The 24252-nt window shown below is 35.5% G+C and overlaps 1 protein-coding gene across 1 annotated transcript; it reads right to left on the bottom strand.

The window, feature by feature from the left end:
• Positions 1-10574: 10574 nt before the first annotated feature.
• On the bottom strand, positions 10575-24030 carry LOC104089461 (uncharacterized). Its single transcript, XM_070190250.1, has 2 exons — positions 23818-24030; positions 10575-10775 (listed from the first exon to the last, which is right to left on the bottom strand). The coding sequence occupies exons 1-2, from the start codon at positions 24028-24030 to the stop codon at positions 10575-10577; spliced, it is 414 nt and encodes a 137-aa protein (XP_070046351.1).
• Positions 24031-24252: the final 222 nt, after the last annotated feature.

Raw genomic sequence — 24252 nt, 5'->3', positions numbered from 1 at the left:
AAACTTCCCAAAAATTCAACTTTCGCCATTTTAAGCCTAATTCCATTACGAATGTTGCGTTCCTTTTTCTCGTGAAATCAGGTTTTGACATGTGACGACTCTTTTAAGGAAGGGTGTTAAAAGAGAGAGTCGCTACCTAGCGCATTTAAGGTGCGTTAGGGCACCTATTTGTAGATAACTCTGGTTTAATCAGTTTGGGTCACCAAAGATCGGATAAGGGCTCAAATTACCTCGAAGAGAAGGTGTTAGGTACTCCTCGAGGTCCACAACAGTGGTCCTGGCCGAACTCGAATTATATGAATTAGTCCAAGCAAAAGAGAAAAGACAAAATTGGTCAAATAAATAAAATGATTGGTTTTAAAACAAAAGGGGGGTCCTAAGTTTTTAGGCCTAAAGGATCACCCCGTGCAACATAAATAATACTTCGTAACTCCCTCTAAATGAGGTGTTACTCGTATTATTCAGCGGGCACAGACTATCATCCCCTGCTACCCGATTACTATCTTTAAGTTGTTTACCTAAAGCGCACTAGTTAATTCTAAATCCTATCCTATGCGTGCACTACCCGCCCCGTGCCTATGGTCCAGGAGTCATTTGGACCTCTATCTCGGGTGATTCTAGACTTAACTTAGGTTGCTCAAAATTGAGAAAAACTAGGTGACATACAAAATAATTTGGACTTTCATGTATAAGCAAATAAGGGCTCAAGTTGGCCTCCGCATTTAGACAACAAATGCACGCAAACTGATTGCCACTGACAGTTGCATATTTTAAACAAGTTAAGGTTGCAGGATCTCTATGTGATTCTGAATTTTAATAAGCAGGCAGTTCATGTGTTAAAAGCCACTTCCCTTAATACGATTTCTAAAGCCTACATAGTTGCCTACTGATTACAAGTATAAGAGATTAAAACCTATAGGCATCATGTCTAGGTTATTCACGCAGTAACTAACAATGGTAATCACAGGAATATGTTCAGAATTGCTTAATCAAGTCCTATAGGCATGGTTCCTAATAATGATAATTAGCACAGTGTTGAAAACTCTTAAAAGAAACGAGCAGGACAATAATTAAGACTGATTTTAGACCCTATAGGTAGAATTTCTATAGTCATAATTGAAATTGATTTTAGATCCTATAGGCATGATTTCTATAGTTACAATTAGAACTTATTTTAAATCCTATAGGTATGTCATCTAAATTTATAGGTTAGGCAGTGTGTAAACAGAATCATATGCGCACATTGAGATATTAATCATTCAATATCCTATAGGCATTATTTCTAACAGGTAAAAATAGAGCACATTTGAACCAAATAGAGAACCTATAGGCAGGATTACTGACACATAATAATTGAACATGTTTGAGCATAATAACACATTTAAGCAAAATAGGATACCTATAGATAGGATTTCTAACACATAATAACTGAATACGTTTGAGCATAATGACACATTTATGAGCAAAATAGAAAACCTATAGGCAGAATTTCTATTTATTTCAATGCAAGTGTAAGATAAAACCCCTTTCCCAATTTTACTAATACCCCAATTGTTATTACAACAATTATTACAGACTCAAAATGAATGGAATAAATTACAGAAATAAATGACTATAGGGAGCCTACAACAGGCCCAAAGAAACACCCAGCCAGGCCAGGCCTTCATTCCCATGGTTCACAATAGCCCAGAAATGACATCTTCATTGACATAAGGCAGCCAAAAATCAATTAATTCACCCACTAGATATAAAACATATAGAACCAAGACCCTAGTGTGTCAGAATTCCTAAGGGCTTCAAGAACCCAGGGCAGTGCTCATACTAGGGAGGTTAATGGGAGAGATTCAGAGGATAACTAGGGATCAAGTCCTGGTGTGTCAGAGTTCACAAGGATCTCAATTGGACCCTGATCAGTGCTCGCACTAGGGAGGTCAAAGGGCAAAACCTAAGTAGCCTTGGCTTTCAACTGGCTAAGGAATAATAACTCAAAGAGACCAAGTAGTAAAGGAATAGAATGAGGTTAAGGGACAACACTGAAGGACAAAATCAAATTGAGCACGTAAAAAAATATGTAACAGAACATGCTTAGATTTAAGACAGACTTAACCATGTTTCAGAAAATGAGTTCAATCACATAATGCACATATTATCAAGACAAGTTGCAAGACAGACTTATAGTAAAAAGAAAAAGAGATTTCAGATTATGCTAAGTGCAGAAGGCTAGTGTCACAAGAAGGAATCATATCAATTGGCAATAGAACGTAACATACTGAGAACTAATTAGGGCAATTATTGGAGAAGTCAAGACATGGTGAAAACAGGATCAAAACAGGCTACGTTGCAGCAATTCAGGAATAGACTTGTTATTTATTTAACGAATACACTCATACTTAATCAACTAATCCATAGAAGGAGATAAGAGAGCATGTTCTAGTAGCAATTTTAAACGGTAGAGGGGTGGCTATCAATAACACATAGGCTAGGCAAAATTAAAAGAACTTAATCAACTCAGGCCTAAACATGTCTCAAACTACAAACGTAATGGCATTCAGATTAGCAAAGCCTAAAATTGAAGTAACACATGGAATAAAAATCTTCAGAAGTGAAAACTCATGTTAATGACAGGTAAATCAGAATGAAATGACAAAGGTTTGGTAACTCACCAGTTAAATAAAACAAGAAAGAAAGAAAGCCTGTAGTGTTATGAATATCAACGAAAGAGCTAGAACCCAGAATTTCTGGCATTGGCTTTTAGCCGGCCAAGAATCAAAGTGCAGAACAAGATTGTTAAAGAGCAAAGAGCAAACAACTTTAATTTTTAGTAATTTTCTTAATGATTCGAGAACTGTTTCAAATGGGAGTGGGAAGGGGTTTATATAGTGGAGAAATCGAACACATAAACATGGAAAAACATTAGCCAAACACTTAGAAAGGAAAGCAATCGAAATCAGTAAGGAAAAGAGAAAATTTCAAAACCCTAATTTTAGGTAAAGTACACAAATCGGCAGAAATCTAAAATAAATAAAAGGTAAAAATCACATGCTGCATAGAATAAGTTGAACATAGACAGAAATACCTTTTAAAATCAAAGAATCGAACCAGATTTGGTTCGATTTTAAAGAATCTGAAACCCTAATTTTAGGGTGAGTAGGAATCACAGAAATACACAGAGATTCATACCATAAAAGAACAAGAATGAACATAGACGAAAATAGCGCTTAAAATCAAAGAATCGAACCAGATTTGGTTCAATCTAAAAGAGACCTGAAACCCTAATTCTAGGGTAAGTAAGAATCACATAGGTTCATAGAGATTCATACCATAAAAGAACAATCACGAACATAGACGGAAAAGGTCAAGGAACTGAACTATCTTTGGTTCGAAGTTGATGAGATCCGCTTGCCATATTTAGGCAAGCAGTATATAGAAGGTTCCAGTACCTGGGGGAAGTAAAATATGGCAAGAAACAGCTATGTAATCCCATGTCCGGTGGGATTAGGAGAGAAAATTGGGGGAGACGGCTAGGGTTTGGGCAGAGAGATGAGAGAATCCAAAGGCAGCGGATGATGGAGAATAGTTTTGGGTTTAGGGGAGTTTGGTTAATTAAAAGGGTAGGAGTAATATGGGCCGTTGATCTTAGAGATCAACGGCCATGATTAGTTGGGGGTTCTGGGTCGGGTTAGTTTAATTGGTTGGGCTGGGGGTTATTTGGTTTGGGCTCAGGGTATTGGGCTGGTGTAAGGGCGTTGGGATAAATCCGAAAATAGGGGATTTTAGGGCTAGATTTTAAATACCCACTATCTAACAAATAAATAATTTATAAAATAATTAATAAATAAAAAAAATATTATTTGTGCATGAAAATAATTAAAACTAATTACTTAACATTATAAAAATATAAAAAGTCATTTTCTGTATGAATAATGTAATTATATATGCATATGCGCTATTATTGCAAAATGTGAAATTTGGCCCTAAAAATGCAAATATAATTATGATAAATGCACTTAAAATATTTAAAACCTCATATTGGTATAAATGATACGTTTAGATGATTAAATCATCATAAAAATAATTTGTATGGTAATTATTGGATATTTATATAATAAAAATACATAAATAAATTGATTTAAAGTCTATAAAAATTATGAAAAATACTTGTGTATGCTTTAAATCAAATGATGATGCATATGAGCTATTTTGAAGGTATATATATATATATATATATATATATATATATATATATATATATATATATATATATATATATATATATATATAAATATGAGGAAAATATTGGGTATCAACAGCTGTCCCTCTTTACCCGGGAAGGATGAAAAAGTTGTCAGGTAAAGAAATGATGATCAATTTTGACCGAACGGGGTGATTTTGAAAAATATAGGCCGGACCCTGGTTTCTGAGCTGCCTACATATCCCTGGTTTTACAAGAATCAGACCATGTGTAGTTCTGGATCCAACGGTGGAATAAACCGATAGAGTTATTGTAAGAACGAACAAGATATTCTGGATAGGACGATATCAGGAATGTAAACGGATGTATCTGGGAATGGTTATTGATATTTGAATGGTTATCAGATGGAAATGGTTAACAGACGGTGGTTGGTTACGTTTGAAATAATTGCTGGACATGAACGTTGAATGAAAACTGGAGCGAAGATTGCTCCAGTTAAGAGAACGGTTACTTCTTGAATCACCTGCAAACTCAAAATACGATGCATACAAATACATATAGATTATTGCATAAATTTAAGCATGATGCAAATTCCCTTTGGACTATGGAGATCGTCTTTGGACGGTGAGGATAATGTCTTTAGAGCGTGATATCCTGGGCTATGAATTGTGAGATAGGGGATTCGCAGGCCATGAAATGATGTTCTCGGGCTATGAAGATGGTGCCTCCAAACTATGATGCCTTTGAATAATGATGTGCAATATTGAGAGATCCTCAGGCCATGGCATGGTGTCTTCCGGCTATGAGGATGATGCCTTCGGACTATGACGCCTTCGGAAAATTTGGCTATGCTTCAACCCATGAGATGCAAAGACATGATGCTTGAGATGAAACAAGACAGATCTTAGTCTTGTGTAGAACCGAGGGCAGAGCTTATCCTCGAGAGAAGAGAATAATGCAAGGTTTTGAACAGCGCAACATTTGTGGTTATGCAAGGAGAGACAATGCTTAATCTTGTGCAAGATTGGAGACAATGCTTAGTCTTGTGCAAGGTTGGATACAATGCTTAGTCTCAAGCAGGATTGGAGACAATACTTAGTCTCGTGCATTGGGAATGCAGATCTTAGCTTTATACAATTGAGGAGGCAGGGCTTAACCTCATGCAAAATGGAGACAATGCTTAGTCTCGTGCAATAGGAAAGGCAGAGCTTAGCCTTATGCAATTAAGGAGGCAGGGCTTAGCCTCATGCAAGATGGAGACAATGCTTAGTCTCGTGCAATAGGAAAGGCAGAGCTTAGCCTTATGTAATTAAGCAAGCAGTGCTTAGCCTCATGCAATATGGGAGACAATGCTTAGTCTCATGCAATAGGAAAGGCAAAGTTTAGCCTTGTGCAATTGAGGAGGCATGGCTTGGCCTCATGCAAGATGGGAGACAATGCTTAGTCTCATGCAATAGGAAAGGCAGAGCTTAGCCTTATGCAATTGAGGAGGCATGGCTTGGCCTCATGCAAGATGGAATACAATGCTTAGTCTCATGCAATAGGAAAGGCAGAGCTTAGCCTCATGCCAAATGGAGACAATGCTTAGTCTCATCCAATAGGAAAGGCAGAGATTAGCCTTGTGCAATTGAGGAGGCAGGGCTTAGCCTCATGCAAGATGGGAGACAATGCTTAGTCTCATGCAATAGGAAAGGCAGAGCTTAGCCTTGTGCAATTAAGGAGGAAGAGATTAGCCTCATGCAAAATGGAGATAATAGTTAGTCTCATGCAATGAATAGATAATAAGTGATAGCAGAGTATTTCTTAGCTGGAGATATGTTTGCGTTTGGTAGCTTTGTTGTTATGAAGATAGTGATTCTAAGGTGCGCACGTACTCGCGGCTATTCCTTGTTCCTGTATCCAAAGGAAAATTGTGAGTTTTACGGGGAGGTCGGTTTGTGCCTCCGCCTGCTTGCTTTGCTTTGCATTGAAATCCTGCTCGAGTTACCATGGTTAGCATCTGGCTAAAAATAAAGCTTTCCAAAAAATATGTGTGCATAGTTATTTAAAACACAGTAATATTAAATAAATTAGATGAACCAGTAACTGTGACATTATCAGAGACATTGAGACCTTCTTGCCATAGAATTTTGAGGGTCCTCCTCAAAATTCTGCCCCAGTTATTCAGACGATTTTCTGGATATTCCGCACACGGTGCCGTTGGCTGAGCTTGCCCCGGACTTTTGAGGGTCCTCCTCAAAATTCTGCCCCAGTTTCTGATTGTGGGGAAAATGAGAATTTTATTGAATTGTGACCGAACCCACAGGGCTGCCTACGTATCCCCTCTTAAACGGGAATCAGGTCAAGTATAGTTCAATTATATCAGATGAAGAAATACGAACATTCTAAACATAATATCTTTTGACTGCGTCTGAATTGATAGGTTTTGGCCAAATCTCTCCGTCCATTTCGGCAAGTATAAGTGTTCCTCCTGTTAGTACTCGATGAACCATGTAGAGACCTTGCCAATTGGGTGAGAACTTCCCCTTGGCTTTATCCTTATGTGGGAAGATCCGCTTGAGCAACAACTGCCGCGGTGCGAATTGCCTCGGTCTGACCTTTTTGTTGAAAGATCTTTCCATCCTATTCTGATAGAGTTGGCCATGACACACTGCATTCATACTTTTCCCATCAATGAGAGCTAATTGTTCATAACGGCTTATTATCCATTCTGCATTACTGAGTTCGGCTTCTTGTATAATTCTTAAAGAAGGAATTTCAACCTCGGCAGAAATGACAGCTTCGGTACCGTAGACCAGCAAATAGGGAGTTTCCCTAGTTGATGTGCGGACTGTGGTCAGGTACCCCAATAAGGCAAATGGTAACCTCTCGTGCCATTGCTTGTGGTTTTCTACCATCTTCCTTAGTTTTTTCTTGATATTCTTGTTTGCGGCCTCCACGGCTCCATTCATTTGAGGCTTGTATGCTGTGGAATTCTTGTGCTTGATTTTGAAGGTCTCGCACATAGCTTTCATTAGGTCACTATTGAGATTGGCGGCGTAATCGGTGATGATGGACTCTGAAACCCCGAATCGGTAAACAATACAATCTCTGACAAAATCTACGACAACTTTCTTGGTTACAGCTTTGTAGGATGCAGTTTCGACCCATTTTGTGAAGTAGTCTATGGCCAATAAAATGAACATGTGCCCGTTTGAAGCGGCGGGCTCGATTGGTCCAATGACGTCCATTCCCCAAGCGAAAAAAGGCCAAGGTGCACTCGTTGCATTGAGTTCATTTGGCGGCACCCGTATTATATCTGTGTGTATTTGGCACTGATGACATTTCTGGACATACCTGATGCAGTCTGTTTCCATAGTCATCCAAAAATAACCTGCCTTCAGTATCTTCTTGGCTAAAATGAAACCATTCATGTGTGTTCCGCAAGTTCCAGAGTGTATCTCTTCGAGCAGTTTGGAAGCTTCCTTGGCGTCAACACACCGTAATAATCCTAAGTCTGGAGTCCTTCTATACATGATTCCTCCACTTTGGAAGAAATGGTTGGACAATTTTCGGAGCGTGCATTTTTTAGTATGATTTTCAAGCTCCGGGTACTCTCCTTTAGCCAAGTACTCTTTGATATCATGGAACCATGGATTCCCGTCTACTTCTTCTTCAACATGAGCGCAGTAAGCTAGCTGACTATGAATCCTTACCGGAATGGGGTCGATGAAGTTCTTGTCCGGATGCTGTATCATGGAGGATAAAATGGCCAATGCATCTGCGAACTCATTCTGGATTCTCAGGACATGTCTAAACTCTATCTTCGTGAACCTCATCATCATCTATTGCACATGATATAGATATGGTAATATCTTGGTATTATTTGTAGCCCATTCTCCCTGCACCTGATGTACCAGAAGATCTGAATCACTGATTACTAGTAATTCCTGGATATTCATGCCAACGGCCAAATTGGGCCCCAATATGCAAGCCTCATATTCTTCCATATTATTGGTGCACGAAAATCTGAGTTTCACGGATACCGGATAATGTTGACCTGTTTCTGACACCAAAACGACTCCAATACCCATTCCTTTGAAGTTTGCGACTCCATTGAAAAACATTCTCCACCCGTCGTAGGCTTCGACGATATCTTCTCCTATGAATGATACTTCTTCATCAGAAAATATGTTTTTAGTGGTTTGTATTCTCCTCCTACAGGAATTTCCGCAAGATAATCCGCTAATGCTTGTCCCTTAACCGCCTTCTGGGTCACATAGACAAAGTCGAATTCACTCAATAATATCTGTCATTTTGCCGGATTCCCAGTAGGCATGGGTTTCTGGAAGATGTACTTCAGAGGATTCATCCTTGATATGAGATGTGTGGTATAGGCACAAAAGTAGTGCCTCAGTTTCTGGGCTATGCAGGTCAAAGCACAGTAGGTGCGTTCCAACAAAGAATACCGTACTTCGTAGGGTGTGAACTTCTTACTCAAATAGCATATCGTATGTTCTTTCCTTCCTGTCTCGTTGTGTTGTCCCAAGACACAACCGAAAGCCCCATCTAATATGGAGAGATAGAGTAGCAGTGGTCTACCAGGTTCTGGCAGGACCAGGACTGGCGGTGTGGATAAATATTCTTTGATTCTGTCAAAAGCGTTCTGGCAGTCTTTAGTCCAATTGGTTGCGGCATCCTTCCTTGACATTTTGAAAATCGGCTCACAGATCACGGTTGATTGTGCTATGAAGCGGCTGATGTAATTAAGATGTCCCAAGAAGCTCATCACGTCTTTCTTGTTCTTCGGAGGTGGTAAATCCTGGATAGCCTTGACCTTTGATGGGTCTAGCTCAATTCCTCGGCGGCTGACGATTAATCCTAATAATTTTCCTGCGGGGACCCCGAAGGCACATTTTGCGGGATTCAATTTCAAATTGTACCTCTGAAGCCGATCAAAGAATTTCCTCAAGTCTGCTATGTGATCTGTACTTTTCTTGGATTTGATGATGACGTCATCCACATATACCTCTATCTCCTTGTGTATCATGTCGTTAAAAATAGTTGTCATGGCCCTCATATAAGTGTCCCCAGCATTCTTCAGACCAAACGACATCATTTTATAGCAGTACACCCCCCATGGTGTGATAAAAGCTGTCTTTTCGGCATCCTCTTCATCCATCCAGATCTGATGATATCCCGTGAAGCAATCCACAAAGGATTGGAGTTCATGCTTGGCGCAGTTGTCGATTAGTATGTGTATGTTGGGTAACGGGAAATCATCTTTGGGACTTGCTTTGTTTAGGTCCCGATAATCGACGCATACTCTGACTTTCCCATCCTTCTTCGGAACTGGCACAATGTTAGCCAACCAAGTTGGATATTCAACCACTCTGAGAACCTTAGCTTTGATCTGCTTGGTGACTTCTTCTTTGATATTCAAACTCATATCCGGCTTTAACTTTCTGAGATTTTGCTTTACCGGCAGACACATTGGGTTGGTAGGTAGTTTATGAGCCACTATGGACGTGCTCAAACTAGTCATATCATCATAGGACCATGCAAAGATATCCTCATATCTATTCAGGAAACGAGTGTATTCTACTTTCTCTGATGGTGACAGGTGAATGCTTACACGTGTTTCTTTGACTGTTTCGGAGTCTCCTAGATTAACTGTTTCAGTCTCATCCAAATTGGACTTAGGCTTGTTTTCAAAGTTTTCCACTTCTCTGATAATTTCCTCGGGTATTATATCCTCTTCCAGATCCTCTGAATCATTATCCTTATGTTGCATTATCTCATTATATGTCACAGTCGTAGGTTCATCGGGATAGGTAATAATAATGCTGAAAAGAAAAATGTAAAAATAATAATAATTACGAAAAGCAGTAATGCATTAAAAACAAAAAAACTTAAAAATGTCAACAAGTGCGGCTTGATGGCTCGAGCAATTATTTCAAAACAAAATACTGAAAAATGTCTCAAATACTCAAAACTGTTTTTTAAAGTAATTCATTCTAATTTGCCAGGTTACCCAGGAACTCGACGGGCCCGGGATGGTGCAGCGGTCCAGTTCTTGAGAAGATGCCAGTATGCACGAACCAACCTTAGGGGATGGGAATAAACAAAGAAAAGAAGAAAAACAAAAGGTAAACAAGTCAATAAAGAGTATTAAAGGATATTTACGATATTTAAACATGTATTGCGGAATTCACGTCCTAATTTGGGGACCTCATCGTGCCCGAGGTAGGCCTAGCGACATATAGCTTTGGAGAAAACTCAATGCCTATAACTGCATCATTTTATTAATATGATAAATAGACCAAATCTCTATTAAAACGACAATAATTATAAAGAGTCACTAGTGGCATTTGCCTTACTACAATCAAATTCTAAAACGAATCTAGAAAACATCACCCCTAATATACTTGGTCCCAGAGGGACCTTCTCCAAGCTTGGCCTTCTTAGCCCCGTCAATCAGATTCCCCAGGTCACGCATGTCCAATAGCAGATACGCCCTTGCCAGATGTCCTCCTCCATTGTCCTCTGCGTTCTGACAATCCGAGACCCTTTTCCTCATCTTTCCCTCAAGTTCCATCAAACCCTGCTCCAAATACTCCAACCTTTCTATTGATTTAGTAGCGATTCCTCTCCATTCATTGATTTCTTCCATGTCCACTTTATGTTGTTCCAAATGCCTGGACTCAGATTCAAAGACCCTTTTGCGCAAACTCATGTATTTGACTTGTGCTTCAGCAACGTCGTCTATGACCCTTTTTCTCAAATCAACCCCTGGCTTGACCTCTCCTGCTATGCCATCGACCAACCATGATGGGTAGAAGTACACATGGCCGGCATGATACTTGTCTGGCTCGATGGTATCTTTCTACACAATAATCTTTTGATGCCACATCTGTTGTGCCTCGAACTTGAATGGAATGACATTCCCTTGGAAATATGCTTTGTAATGAAGAATTTTGGAAACTCGTAGTATAACTTGTTTTCTCCCAGCATGCCTCATGACTCTGATTGGAGCATAATGATAGATTCTCCTTAATCCAATTAGCACTAGATGAGGAACATCTCTCGACCTAATGATGAATTCACTGCTAGGGAACCACTCGAACATCCAATGTATCTTGTCATCAGTCAAATTGCTAAAGAAATATACCCAGCTCACAGCGTTTCCCGGTTATGCAAACCTGTCTGGGATAAAAGTCATTCTCTTCGGATGGTGATAAGTTATGTGGTCATTCCATGGTCGTCGCAGAAATTCTTGACGGTATTGTCCTCTCTAAAGGTGTTCCAACAACCACATTTGCAGCAATAGATTGCAACCCTCGAAATGCCTATATCCCTTTTTGCAACGGTCTAAGACTCGGTACATCTCACCCACGATCATTGGGACAATAGTGTAAGTTTGACCCTCAATTTCTTCCATTAGGGTCTTAGTTACCATAGCTAGGCGAGTGTGGATCCTTTCTCCTTGTATCGGGAATTTCAGCATCCCCAAAAAACAGACAATGAATACAAAAACCCGGCGGTGAGTCCAACCCAAAGAAGTGATGGCAAATTCATCATGGTAAAGGTGATATGACTTGCTGTGACCATAAAGCTCGTAAAGGAAGTCGAATGGTATGTAAGATTTCTTCAGACAGACTAACTCATCATTTTTCCTGAAACCCATCATTTTTAGGAAACCTCGAGAAGTACGGTTTTCCGGTCCCAACAAGCCAGGGCTATCCCATGGGAGCCCAGTGAAGCCTCCTATTTACCCTAGAAGGGGAGTCATTTCTATATCACCAAAATGGAAGACGACCCTCTTCTCATCCCAGAATTTGGCGGCAGCCTCAATTAACACGATGTTCGGCTGAATATCTAACAAAGAAGGTAAATTACCGAGAACTCTTTTTACATGGTTTTTATCGCTCGGCGAGAGAGTTTCCCACCAATCTAGCAACAAAGGCAGGATACTTCGAACCATGCCGAACCTGAGGACTTCGTGCCTCATTTCTGCAAAACAAATAAAGTTAGCCTTTTCCCCTTTCGGATTCGACTATTTACATATTAATGATTAGCATATTGGAACGTTTTCTCCAAATAATGCACATATCATGATTGTGCCCATTGGGATTTAAGGAAATCCCGACGGGCTTTGGACAAGGCTTACCTTAGAGAGTTATTACGCGGACAATGTTCTAACCCATACTAGGTTTAGACATGATGCATGCATAGTTAATATTAGAGTGGGGGTTTCTAGAAGAGTCTAGACCGGTACCCTCAAGTGGACAACTTAAGAGGGGAAGGAACGGAACCATCGATTGCACCGCTGATCGACTAGTTTTACCGCAAATAAGCCTTTCCAAATTTGAAAGGGCGATTCAGGAAGAGCGCGGACACTCATCAAGCGCCGCTATGGTATTAATTACGCACGAGTGGAATACGATGTGGAGTATGCTTTATATAAAGATAAAACAACACGTTGTCAAGTATTTTGCATGATGAAGACAATAAACGCAGTATTAAATGGAGCGTAACGATATAAAAAGAAAGGAAAACAAGGAAGAAGTTAGTTCGCATAATGTGAAAGAATTGCAATAAAGCAAACAAAAGGGTAGGGATGGGGAAAGACATGATATAGAAAAATTTTAAAAAATGATTCGGAGCAAGTGAACATAACTGGAAAATAAAGGGAAAATGCATATTGTAACCAAATTAGGCAAAGATTTACATATTAATATGAATTCACATAAAGAGAAAATAGGGAAAAGAATGTGCATGTAGCAATAAAAGGAAAACAGGAGCGGGATGTTCATGTAACAATAAAGAACAAGGAAACACATTCATCAAAGAAGACTAATTCATATAGACCAAGTTCGCTATGGTAAGAGCCTAAAAATGTCCCCAGCAGAGTCACCATGCTGTTGCGCCCCTTTTTCTCGCAAAATCGGGTTTCGACACGTGACAACTCTTTTAAAGAAGGGTGTTAAAAGAGAGAGTCGCCACCTAACGAATTTAAGGTGCGTTAGGGCACCTATTTGCAGATAACCCTAGTTTAACCAGTTTACATCACCAAAGATCGGGTAAGAGCTCAAATTATCTCGAAGAGAAGGTGTTAGGCACTCCTCGAGGTCCACAATGGTGGGTCCCGGCCGAACTCAAATTATATGAATTAGTCTAAGCAAAAGAGAAAAGACAAAATTGGACAAATAAATAAAATGATTGATTTTAAAACAAAAGGGGGGTCCTGAGTTTTTAGGCCTAAAGGATCACCCCGTGCAATATAAATAATACTTCGTAACTCTCTCGAAATTGGGCGTTACTCGTATTATTCAGCGGGCACAGACTATCATCTACTGCTACCCGATTACTATCTTTAAGTTGTTTACCTAAAGCGTACTAGTTAATTCTAAATCATATCCTATGCGTGCACTACCCGTCCCGTGCCTATGGTCTAGGAGGCATTTGGACCTCTATCTCGGGTAGTTCTAGACTTAACTTAGGTTGCTCAAAATTGAGAAAAACTAGGCGACATACAAAATAATTTGGACTTTCATGTATAAGCAAATAAGGGCTCAAGTTGGCTTCCGCATTTAGACAACAAATGCACGCAAACTAATTGCCACTGACAGTTGCATATTTTAAACAAGTTAAGGTTGCAGAATCCTATAGGCAGGATCTCTATGTGATTTTGAATTTTAATAAGCAGGCAGTTCGTGTGTTAAAAGCCACTTTCCTTAATACGATTTCTAAAGCCTACATAGTTGCCTACTGATTACAAGTATAAAAGATTAAAACCTATAGGCATCACGTCTAGGTTATTCACACAGTAACTAATAATGGTAATCACAGGAATATGTTCAGAATTGCTTAATCGAGTCATATAGGCATGGTTCTTAATAATGATAATTAGCACAGCGTTGAAAACTCTTAAAAGAAACGAGCAGGACAATAATTAAGACTGATTTTAGACCCTATAGGCAGAATTTCTATAGTCATAATTGAAACTGATTTTAGATCCTATAGGCATGATTTCTATAGTTACAATTAGTAACTGATTTTAAATCCTATAGGCATGGCATCTAAATTTGTAGATTAGGCAGTGTGTAAACAGAATCCTATGCGCACATTTAGATATTAATCATTCAATATCCTATAGGTATTGTTTCTAACAGGTAAAAACAGAGCACATTTGAACCAAATAGAGAACCTACAGGCAGGATTACTGACACATAATAATTGAACATGTTTGAGCATAATAACACATTTAAGCAAAATAGGATACCTATAGGCAAGATTTCTAACACACAATAACTGAATATGTTTGAGCATAATGACACATTTATGAGCAAAATAGAATACCTATAGGCAGGATTTCTACCCATTTCAATGCAAGTGTAAGATAAAATCCCTTTCCTAATTTTACTAATACCCCAATTGTTATTACAACAATTATTACAGACCCGAAATGAATGAAATAAATTACAGAAATAAATGACTATAGGGAGCCTACAACAGGCCCAAAGATAGACCCGGCCAAGCTAGGCCTTCATTCCCATGGTTCACAATAGCCCAGAAATGACATCTTCATTGACATAAGGCAGCCAGAAATCAATTGAGTCACCCACTAGGTATAAAACATATCGAACCAAGACCCTAGTGTGCAGGAGTTCCCAAGGGCTTCAAGAACCCAGGGCAATACTCACACTAGGGAGGTTAATGGGAGAGATTCAGAGGATAACTAGGGACCAAGTCCTGGTGTGTCAGAGTTCACAAGGATCTCAATTGGACCCTGATCAGTGCTCACACTAGAGAGGTCAAAGGGCAAAACCTAAGTAGCCTTGGCTTTCAGCTGGCTAAGGAATAAGAACTCAAAGAGACCAAGTAATAAAGGAATAGAATGAGGTTAAGGGACAACACTGAAGGACAGAATCAAATTGAGCACGTAAAAAATAGGTAACAGAACATGCTTAGATTTAAGACAGACTTAACCATGTTTCAGAAAACAAGTTCAATCACATAATGCACATATTAACAAGACAAGTTGCAAGACAGACTTATAGTAAGAAGAAAAAGAGATTTCAGATTATGCTAAGTGCAGAAGGCTAGTGTCACAAGACGGAATCATATCAATTGGCAATAGAACCTAACATGTTGAGAACTACTTAGGAAAATTACTGGAGAAGTCAAGACATGATGAAAACAGGATCAAAATAGGCTACGTTGCAGCAATTCAGGAACATACGTGATATTTACTTAATAAATACACTCATACTTAATCAACTAATCCATAGAAGGAGATAGGAGAGCATGTTCCAGTAGCAATTTTAAACAGTAGAGGGGTGGCTATCAATAACACATAGCTAGGCAGAATTAAAAGAAATTAATCAACTCAGGTCTAAACATGTCTCAAACTACAAACATAATGGCATTCAGATTAGCAAAGCCTCAAATTGAAGTAACACATGGAATAAAAATCTTCAGAAGTGAAAACTCATGTTAATGACAGGTAAATCAGAATGAAATGACAAAGGTTTGGTAACTCACCAGTTAAATGAAACAAGAAAGAAAGGAAGCCAACAATATTATGAATATAAACGAAAGAGCAAGAACCCAGAATTTCTGGCCTTGGCTTTCAGCCAGCCAAGAATCAAACTGCAGAACAAGATTGTTAAAGAGCAAAGAGCACACAGTTTTAATTTTTAGTAATTCTCTTAATGATTCGAGAACTGTTTCAAAGGGGAGTAGGGAGGGGTTTATATAGTGGAGAAATGGAATACATAAACATGGAAAAACATCAGCCAAACACTTAGAAAGGAAAGCAATCGAAATCAGTAAGGAAAAGACAAAATTTCAAAACCTAATTTTAGGTAAAGTACACAAATCGACAGAAATATAAAATAAATAAAAGGTAAAAATCACATGCTGTATAGAATAAGATGAACATAGACAGAAATACCTTTTAAAATCAAAGAATCGAACCAGATTTGATTTGATTTAAAAGAATCTGAAACCCTAATTTTAAGGTGAGTGGGAATCACAGAAATACACAGAGATTCATACCATAAAAGAACAAGAATGAACATAGACGAAAATAGCGCTTAAAATCAAAGAATCGAACTAGATTTGGTTCGATCTAAAAGAGACTTGAAACGCTAATTCTAAGGTAAGTAAGAATCATAGAGGTTCATAGAGATTCATACCATAAAAGAACAAGCACGAACATAGACGGAAAAGGTCAAGGAACTAAATCAGCTTTGGTTCGAAGTTGATGAGATCCGCTTGCCATATTTAGGCAAGTGCTATATAGAGGGTTCCAGTACCAGGGGGAGTAGAATATGGCAAGAAACATCTATGTAATCCCATGTCCGGTGGGATTAGGAAAGAAAATTGGGGGAGACTGCTAGGGTTTGGGCAGAGAGATGAGAGAATCCAAAGGCGGCGAATGGTGGAGAATAGTTTAGGGTTTTGGGGAGTTTGGTTAATTAAAAGGGTAGGAATAATTGGGTCGTTGATCTCAGAGATCAACGGCCACGATTAATTGGGGGTTCTGGGTCTGGTTAGTTTAATTAGTTGGGCTGAGGGTTATTTGGTTTGGGCTCAAGGTATTGGGCTGGTGTAAGGAGGTTGGGTTAAATTCAAAAATAGGGGATTTTAGGGCTAGATTTTAAATACCCATTATCTAACAAATAAATAATTTATAAAATAATTGATAAATAAAAAAAATATTATTTGTGCATGAAAATGATTAAAAATAATTACTTAACATTATAAAAATATAAAAAGTCATTTTCTGTATGAATAATGTAATTATATATGCATATGGGCTATTATTGCAAAATATACAATTTGGCCCTACAAATTGCAAATGTAATTATGATAAATGCACTGAAAATATTTAAAACCTCATATTGGTATAAATGATAAGTTTAGATGATTAAATCATCATAAAACTAATTTGTAGGGTAATTATTGGATATTTATATAATCAAAATGTAAAAATAAATTGATTTAAAGTCTTTAAAAATTATGAAAACTACTTGTGTATACTTGTAAATCAAATGATGATGCATATGCACTATTTTGAATATATATATATATATATATATATATATATATATATATATATATATATATATATATTTGAAATATATGAGGAAAAAATTGGGTATCAACAACGAACCTCCAAATAATTTTTCGGACACGCTCCTAAGTCCAAAATCACCATACGGAGCTATTGAAATCATCAAAACTCTATTCCGGGGTCGTTTACACATAAGTCAACATCCGGTCAACTATTTCAACTTAAGCTTCCAACATAAAATTTATTCTTCCAAGCTAACTCCGAAATACCTTAAAACCAAAACTGACAATTCACACAAGTCATAATACCTCGTAAGAAGTTATTCAAGACTTCAAATAGTTGAAAGGAGCGTAAATGCTCAAAACGACCGGTCGGGTTATTACACCTATGCAGTATTTCCCTATTTATAATTTGTAGATGAATGTTTTTATTTTTGAACTCCTATATTACATATGTAGCTACAGCATTTATATATGTTTCCTTATTAAATTATATAAGTAAGTACTAAGTATTATTTAATTATTATTCCTTCATTTCAGTTGGTTTTAGATATATAAGGTAAAGGTTGAGATATTTTCGTTAGTGTTAAATTTTATGTGTTGATTCGACGTTTGCATTTAATTTTATGTGTTTATTTGAATAGAAGTGATAAATCTGTTTTAAATATTATAATTTCGTACATAGTTCAAACAAGGAAGAGTTTAATAAACAAGACTTAATTTATTTCAAAGACCTAAAAATTAGGGAATAATTAGATGACCATTATGTCTAGTGTGAAATCTAATTTTAAAAGGTAAAAAAAGCGAATGATATTTCGCTAAAGTAGTTCGTATTTTTAACATAATACTAGTCTTAGGGTACGCGCTTTGCGCGTGTACCTATATCAATAAGTATATAATTTTTAAAAATTATATAAATATTATTAAATAATGTGTTTGAATTATTGAATAAATATTTAAAATTATATGTTCCTAAAAATAATTAATTTTAATCTCACTAAACTAACTCTGTCAATAATTTTGTTGAGCTAGCTTAGTGAGATTAACATTCATTATTTTTAGGAACTATAATTTTTTTTTAATATTTGTTCAATAACTCAAACGCGTTATTTAATAATATTTACGTAATTTTAAAAATTATATATTTATTGATAGATACACGTGAAAATGATAAAAGATAAAAATTATTTTCGAACTATTTTCCTACTCGAACAATATATTATTCTCTTTATCAATTTGTGTAATATTTAAAAACCATATTTTGTAATTAAAATATATATTTAGTTAGGTACAAAATCTCTTACTTTTAGTAGTATATCTCGTTTGACTTATAAGTTCCCCAATAAGAAAGAATGAATGTGAAACATATTTCCATTGAAATTGCAGTCGGATATACAAGAAAGAGAAAACGTAATATTACTCCTATTTCCCAAATAATATATACTTTAAAGTCCTTAATATTAGGATTTCTTACCTAATTCAAATAAGAAAAGATTTAATAATAAAAAATTTAATTAATTTGATAGTCCTAAATGTTATGATAATAACTAAATTACATTTTTGTCTAATCTAAAGTTTATTTTTAAAGGGTAAAAAGGGTGAATGACATTTCGCCAAAACCTTCGTGCTTTTAATATAGTACTAGTTTTTATGTACGTGTGTTGCACGTAAATGTTTTGTCAATCATTACAAGAAAGAAAAATATATTAAATTTACTAAAATATTATATAAAAACGTGATAATATTTTAAACTTTAAAAATTATTGTTATTACATTAACATAATACTTGAGTTCAGAATGATCATTCATCATTCTGAACTTGAAAATATGATCGGCTTAGTTAAGTTAGTTAGATAGTGTTCGTATTTATAGTGCATGCAGAAAAAATGCAATGTGGTCTTATCTTGTCTAATGCTTCATTATAGATGATTTTATTGGTGTATGTTCCCCTTCTGTCGCTTTAGTTGTTGTCATGAACAGTTGTTGCTATATATTCTTTTTAAAAGTGCAACATATAATTGTCCGTCTAAGAGTACATGTTACAAAAAATATAGATGAACACTAAGGATTGTTTATCTCTGTCTTTATCTATTTTATGACAAAACTTTTTTATTTTATGTTAAACAAACATATTAAAAACTACTTATGTATAATTAAAAAGGATATTCTTCATTTTCTGAATGTCAAAATTGAATTTTTGCATATATATATAATATGCTAGATTACGGGAAAAATAGAATTCAAGAAAAAATGAGATCTAATTGATATCCCTTTATCAAAAAGGTTAAGCTTGCAAAATCTCTTGCGGCAATGATATGTTGAGTTGTTTATGTAGAGTTGCCGTAATTTAGATGGATTTAAAGTATGACCTAGTTGTGTACCAAACGGAATTTAAGTAAGAACCCAAATTCGAAGGAATTAGTACTACATTCAAAGTCCTAAATCCGAAAGAAGGGTCTTGAAAGTTACACTTTTTATCCGATAAAAAATTATATTCCAAGGGTATAAAAGTCAATCAAAATTTCGAAGATATTTTAGTCCATCAATATTTAGCTTCCTTAGATTCGTGCTTTTATAATAATACAGTATATATATATATATATATATATATATATATATATATATATATATATATATGTTATTTGGGATTCAAAAAGAAAGTGTTAATTGGGATTTGATCCCTGTTCTTTTAAGTAAACTAGTTTCTCGTCACGTGCGTTGCACGTGTGTGCCTAATTATATAGTACATAATTTAGTAAAAATAATACCGATATTATTAGAACATAGTTTTGAGTAAATGTTTAAACTTAAAAAAGAGATTAAATAATTATACATGAAAAGATAAAATACAAGTTTCTGCGAATATGAAATAGTATAATGGATTCAAATTTCGCTCCTTGAGTAAATATTGAGCTATTATGGAGCATAAATGTTGATTACTTTTCTCGAATATAATCGTCTATACCTACAATCAATTAAATTAATACTTGTCGTGAATAACAATAGCCTAATGATTGTAGAAACGCATTAAGAGTTAACAAATCGATGTATGCGTGGTTATTCTCTTAACAATATTTATGCTATGAAAGATTTGGAAAAAAAGATCTTTTCCATACGACCAAGTAGTTTTATTAAAATTAGTTATTAACGAAAGAACACAACTATTATCAACTTTCACGTATAGATATATCCTCCTAAATTATATACTCCTACACATATTATTTAGTAAATTCCACATGATTTTATGCATGATACATATAGATTTGCCTTTTTGGCAAAACAAAAACACTTTACATTTACACATATGTTATTTCTAATCATAACATGTAAGCATATTATAGTTTGTGATCATCATTTTAATGAAATATCTATCGTATCGTTTATATAAGTTAGACATCATAAAACTAATAGATAAATAAATAATAAGTGAAGTTAAGACAGTAAACCTTATTATATCCTCATGTCCTTATTGACATGATCCTCTCAAATGATTTGATGTTTCCATATATAAAAGTCGTTGGTACAGCCTTCCAGAATTTCCAATTCGACCGAAATTGAAGAAAATTGCTCTTATCTTTCCCTTCGTGTTCATTTTTTAAGCGAGGAGATCGATGTGCCCCTAGCACATTTCTATTTATTATTGTTTGTCAGAGCAAAAAGATAAGGGTCAAAAGGATTAATTTATCTTCACTGCAGAATGTCAAAATGAAAAATTTAAGAAAGGAAAGCACAACACATTAGAGAAACTTAGTAGTAAAAGTTTTAAGCGATGTATCATGAAGACATTATATGTTAATGAGCGCATCTTGGTATAATATTAATGAGTATGTTTTTGGAAACAATATCCGAACAGCTTGCAAGACCCATTAGGTTCTTCTCTGTGTTTGCTTCCCGGCAGGAATTCACATAATCTTATGTTAGGATCGGGTAACAAGGTAGTGCGGAATTTAGTCAAACAACGGTATAATGACAATAACAAAGACAATGGAAGTTGATAATAACGACAATTAAAGAATATAAAGAAGACACAAATTTAAAGTGGTTCGGTCAAAGTGACCTACGTCCACAAGCGGGGGGGGCAATTTACTATAACAGTAAGAGTATAAAAGAGAGTACAAAATTAGAGTAAATACACTAATTAATAGCAAATACCCTAAGGGAATAACCTCACAAGATCACTCCAAAGAAAGGGTTCACACAAGTGCTTCGGCTTCCCAACACTTAACTCTCATACAAAACACTCTTAATAAAGGAAGAAAAGAAGAAACAAGAAATGAAGACCCAAGTCTTGTTGGTGTGTCTAAAATGAACTAATAGCCTTCCCTTTTATAGGCAAAAAAGTCTTGGCCTCTTAGGTGTAAAAGAAGAGATATAACTTGTGCAAATGATGTCCAACACACAATGCAATATTTTTGGGTCCCAAAAAATATTGCCAATAAAGTCTACACTTTGCAAAGATACTTATACTTATGTGAGATGGACTCCATTAGCCAAAATATTGGTCTACATGGATAATCAAACAGCTATTCTGAAATTCTTAAACTTTAACTATACAGAGTTGAGAAATCTCCAATGATAATCTTCATTTATTTGTTCTCAGAATGAAGTTAGCTTATGTGGCTTTCTTGGTGCAAGAGAAAGATAGACTAAAAGGTAGAAATATTTTGAAAGCCAACGGTTGAAACACGTTTTTCATTATTAATATCAAGCATTTTAATATACACAACCCTTCAGAAATATTTTCTCCTTTTTTCATTTAAATATTATTATTATTATATTTTTCTTTAAAAAGTACGTAGGATAATTAAATTTTTAAGAAGGGTAAATAGGCTCGCCAAAAAATATATTGTATGACTTGTGTTTGTTCGAAGAATAAAAAAACAAAAATTAAAATTTACAGTAATTTGAAAAGTTTCTTTGTACTTATAATTGTCTCCTTTCATAATTTAACTATTTTAAAATTTTAAAATATACAAATATAAATTTAATATTAATTCTAAACAACTTATTTGAGAAGTGTATTTTACTAAGAGTTGTGTTGTTTCATAAATTAACTAATTTTTTATAGTCAAACTTGGTAATTAAATGTATTTATTTATTTTTCTATTTTAGGAGGATATTTTTGTAATTTAACTTTTGACTTAATGCCTTCCCACTTTAATATAGTATAGATTTTAATATTCAACCAAGTGCATCATTCAACCTTATTAGAGTATTGGGGTCAACAGATAAATTAGATGAATTCTAAAAAATATATATAGTAATACCTATGATCATAAATTCACGTGCACCCGCCCCTGCTCCTCATCTGGATTGCCAGGAGCCACCAACACAATCTGACACTTGAGACTTAGATTTCGAGCGGAAGGCCCAAATACATATCCAGCCCAATTATTTTCCCACTTTCACAAAGAAAATTGGGTAAATATCACTTTTAACTCGTGTCAGAAACTATTAAAGTCGATAGTCGAAAAGTGTATAAAATATGTATAATTTTTATATATAATACACAGAATATATATATATATATATATATATATATATATATATATATATATATATATTTCGACTATTATTTTGAGAGCGACTGTACATGATCATTTTCCCAAGAAAATTTTCATGTAAAAATGGTTCTAACAGGCTTTAAGCAATATTTATGGAAAGTCTCTCCATCTAAAATCATCTCTTTATATATGTTTTTTTTTCGTTTCAATTTTTCCAAGGTTTGCTCAATTAAAGTTACAACCCCGCTCCATTTTGCAGTAGTTTGTTTTTCTTCTGGTAGTTAAAGATTTTATTTACCAAGGGAAAGAAATATGTACAAGCAAGCAAAACAAAAAAAATACTAAAACCAATTTCAGTGTGTAAGACAACAAAAACTATTAAAACAATTTCATCAAAGAACTTATTTAAAACTAAAACATTTATTTTATGTAATCAATATGTGGCTGAAAAGGGGAAAAGGAAGTGAAGAAAGAAGCCAACATTTAGAAGACTATGAATTTTTGTCACTGATTAACATAATACACTAATTAATTGAGCTTCACATCATTCATCAAATAACTGAGCAATAAAAATACTATTGTTAAAAACAAAAAATATACAAACGCCACTTCTTCCAAGTGCTTTGCCCAAAAATAACAAAGTGATTTGCAAATGGGCAGTCAGGACTAGCAATTTACTAATCATAAAATTTAATCGACTGCTCTATGGTGAAGGAATAACTTCTAAAAATAATGTGATCTATACCCATACACATTGGTTTACTGGTAGAACTTACGCAGAGACGGAGCAAGAATTTCAAGCTTATGAGTTCGAGACTCGTTACTGGGTTCTAAATTAATAATTTATATATATTCAATAAATTTTTAAGATAAATATAAGATTTGAATCAAAACTACTGGGTTCAGCACTCTCACTTCGCCCCTAAACTTAGTTTGGTGCTTTGAAAACCTGCATAAAGTTGACAATCTCATAGATTTTGGTGAAATTTCCTTATAATTATTAGAGGACTTGTCTTGTCTAGAAATAGCAAACTTTAATGTTCTACCGTAGAGTGTTACTGAAGTAGAGAAAAGCTTCACAGCATAATTTGCAATCTCCTCTGTCTCATATTTAGCGAAGGCAAAACCTTTAGGCTTATAATTTTCCTTATCACGAGGAATGTACAAGTTAATAATACGCCCTGCTTGAATTAAAATGTCATATAATACACGATCGCTTACTCTCTCATCCAAATTTCCAACATAAACAGTGCAATTAGGGGTCTCAGCCATTGCTCTGAGAATGTTAATTAGTAGAATAAAAAGAGAGATGTATAAATAGGTTTTAATTTTAATTACCTATTACCTACTTCTAGATGGTTTAATATTCAATTTACAATTCGCTATTACTGATCAGGGATGTCCAATGAGATTTTGCCGCGTGTAATTGCAGAGGACCCCTTCTCCTGATTTGAGTTAATTTGGGAATTTGACCGCTTTGGAATGTGAAATGGT

Source organism: Nicotiana tomentosiformis, chromosome 12 (genome assembly GCF_000390325.3).
Source record: "Nicotiana tomentosiformis chromosome 12, ASM39032v3, whole genome shotgun sequence".
Lineage (NCBI taxonomy): Eukaryota > Viridiplantae > Streptophyta > Magnoliopsida > Solanales > Solanaceae > Nicotiana > Nicotiana tomentosiformis.
This window is presented reverse-complemented; position numbering and strand designations above follow the sequence as displayed.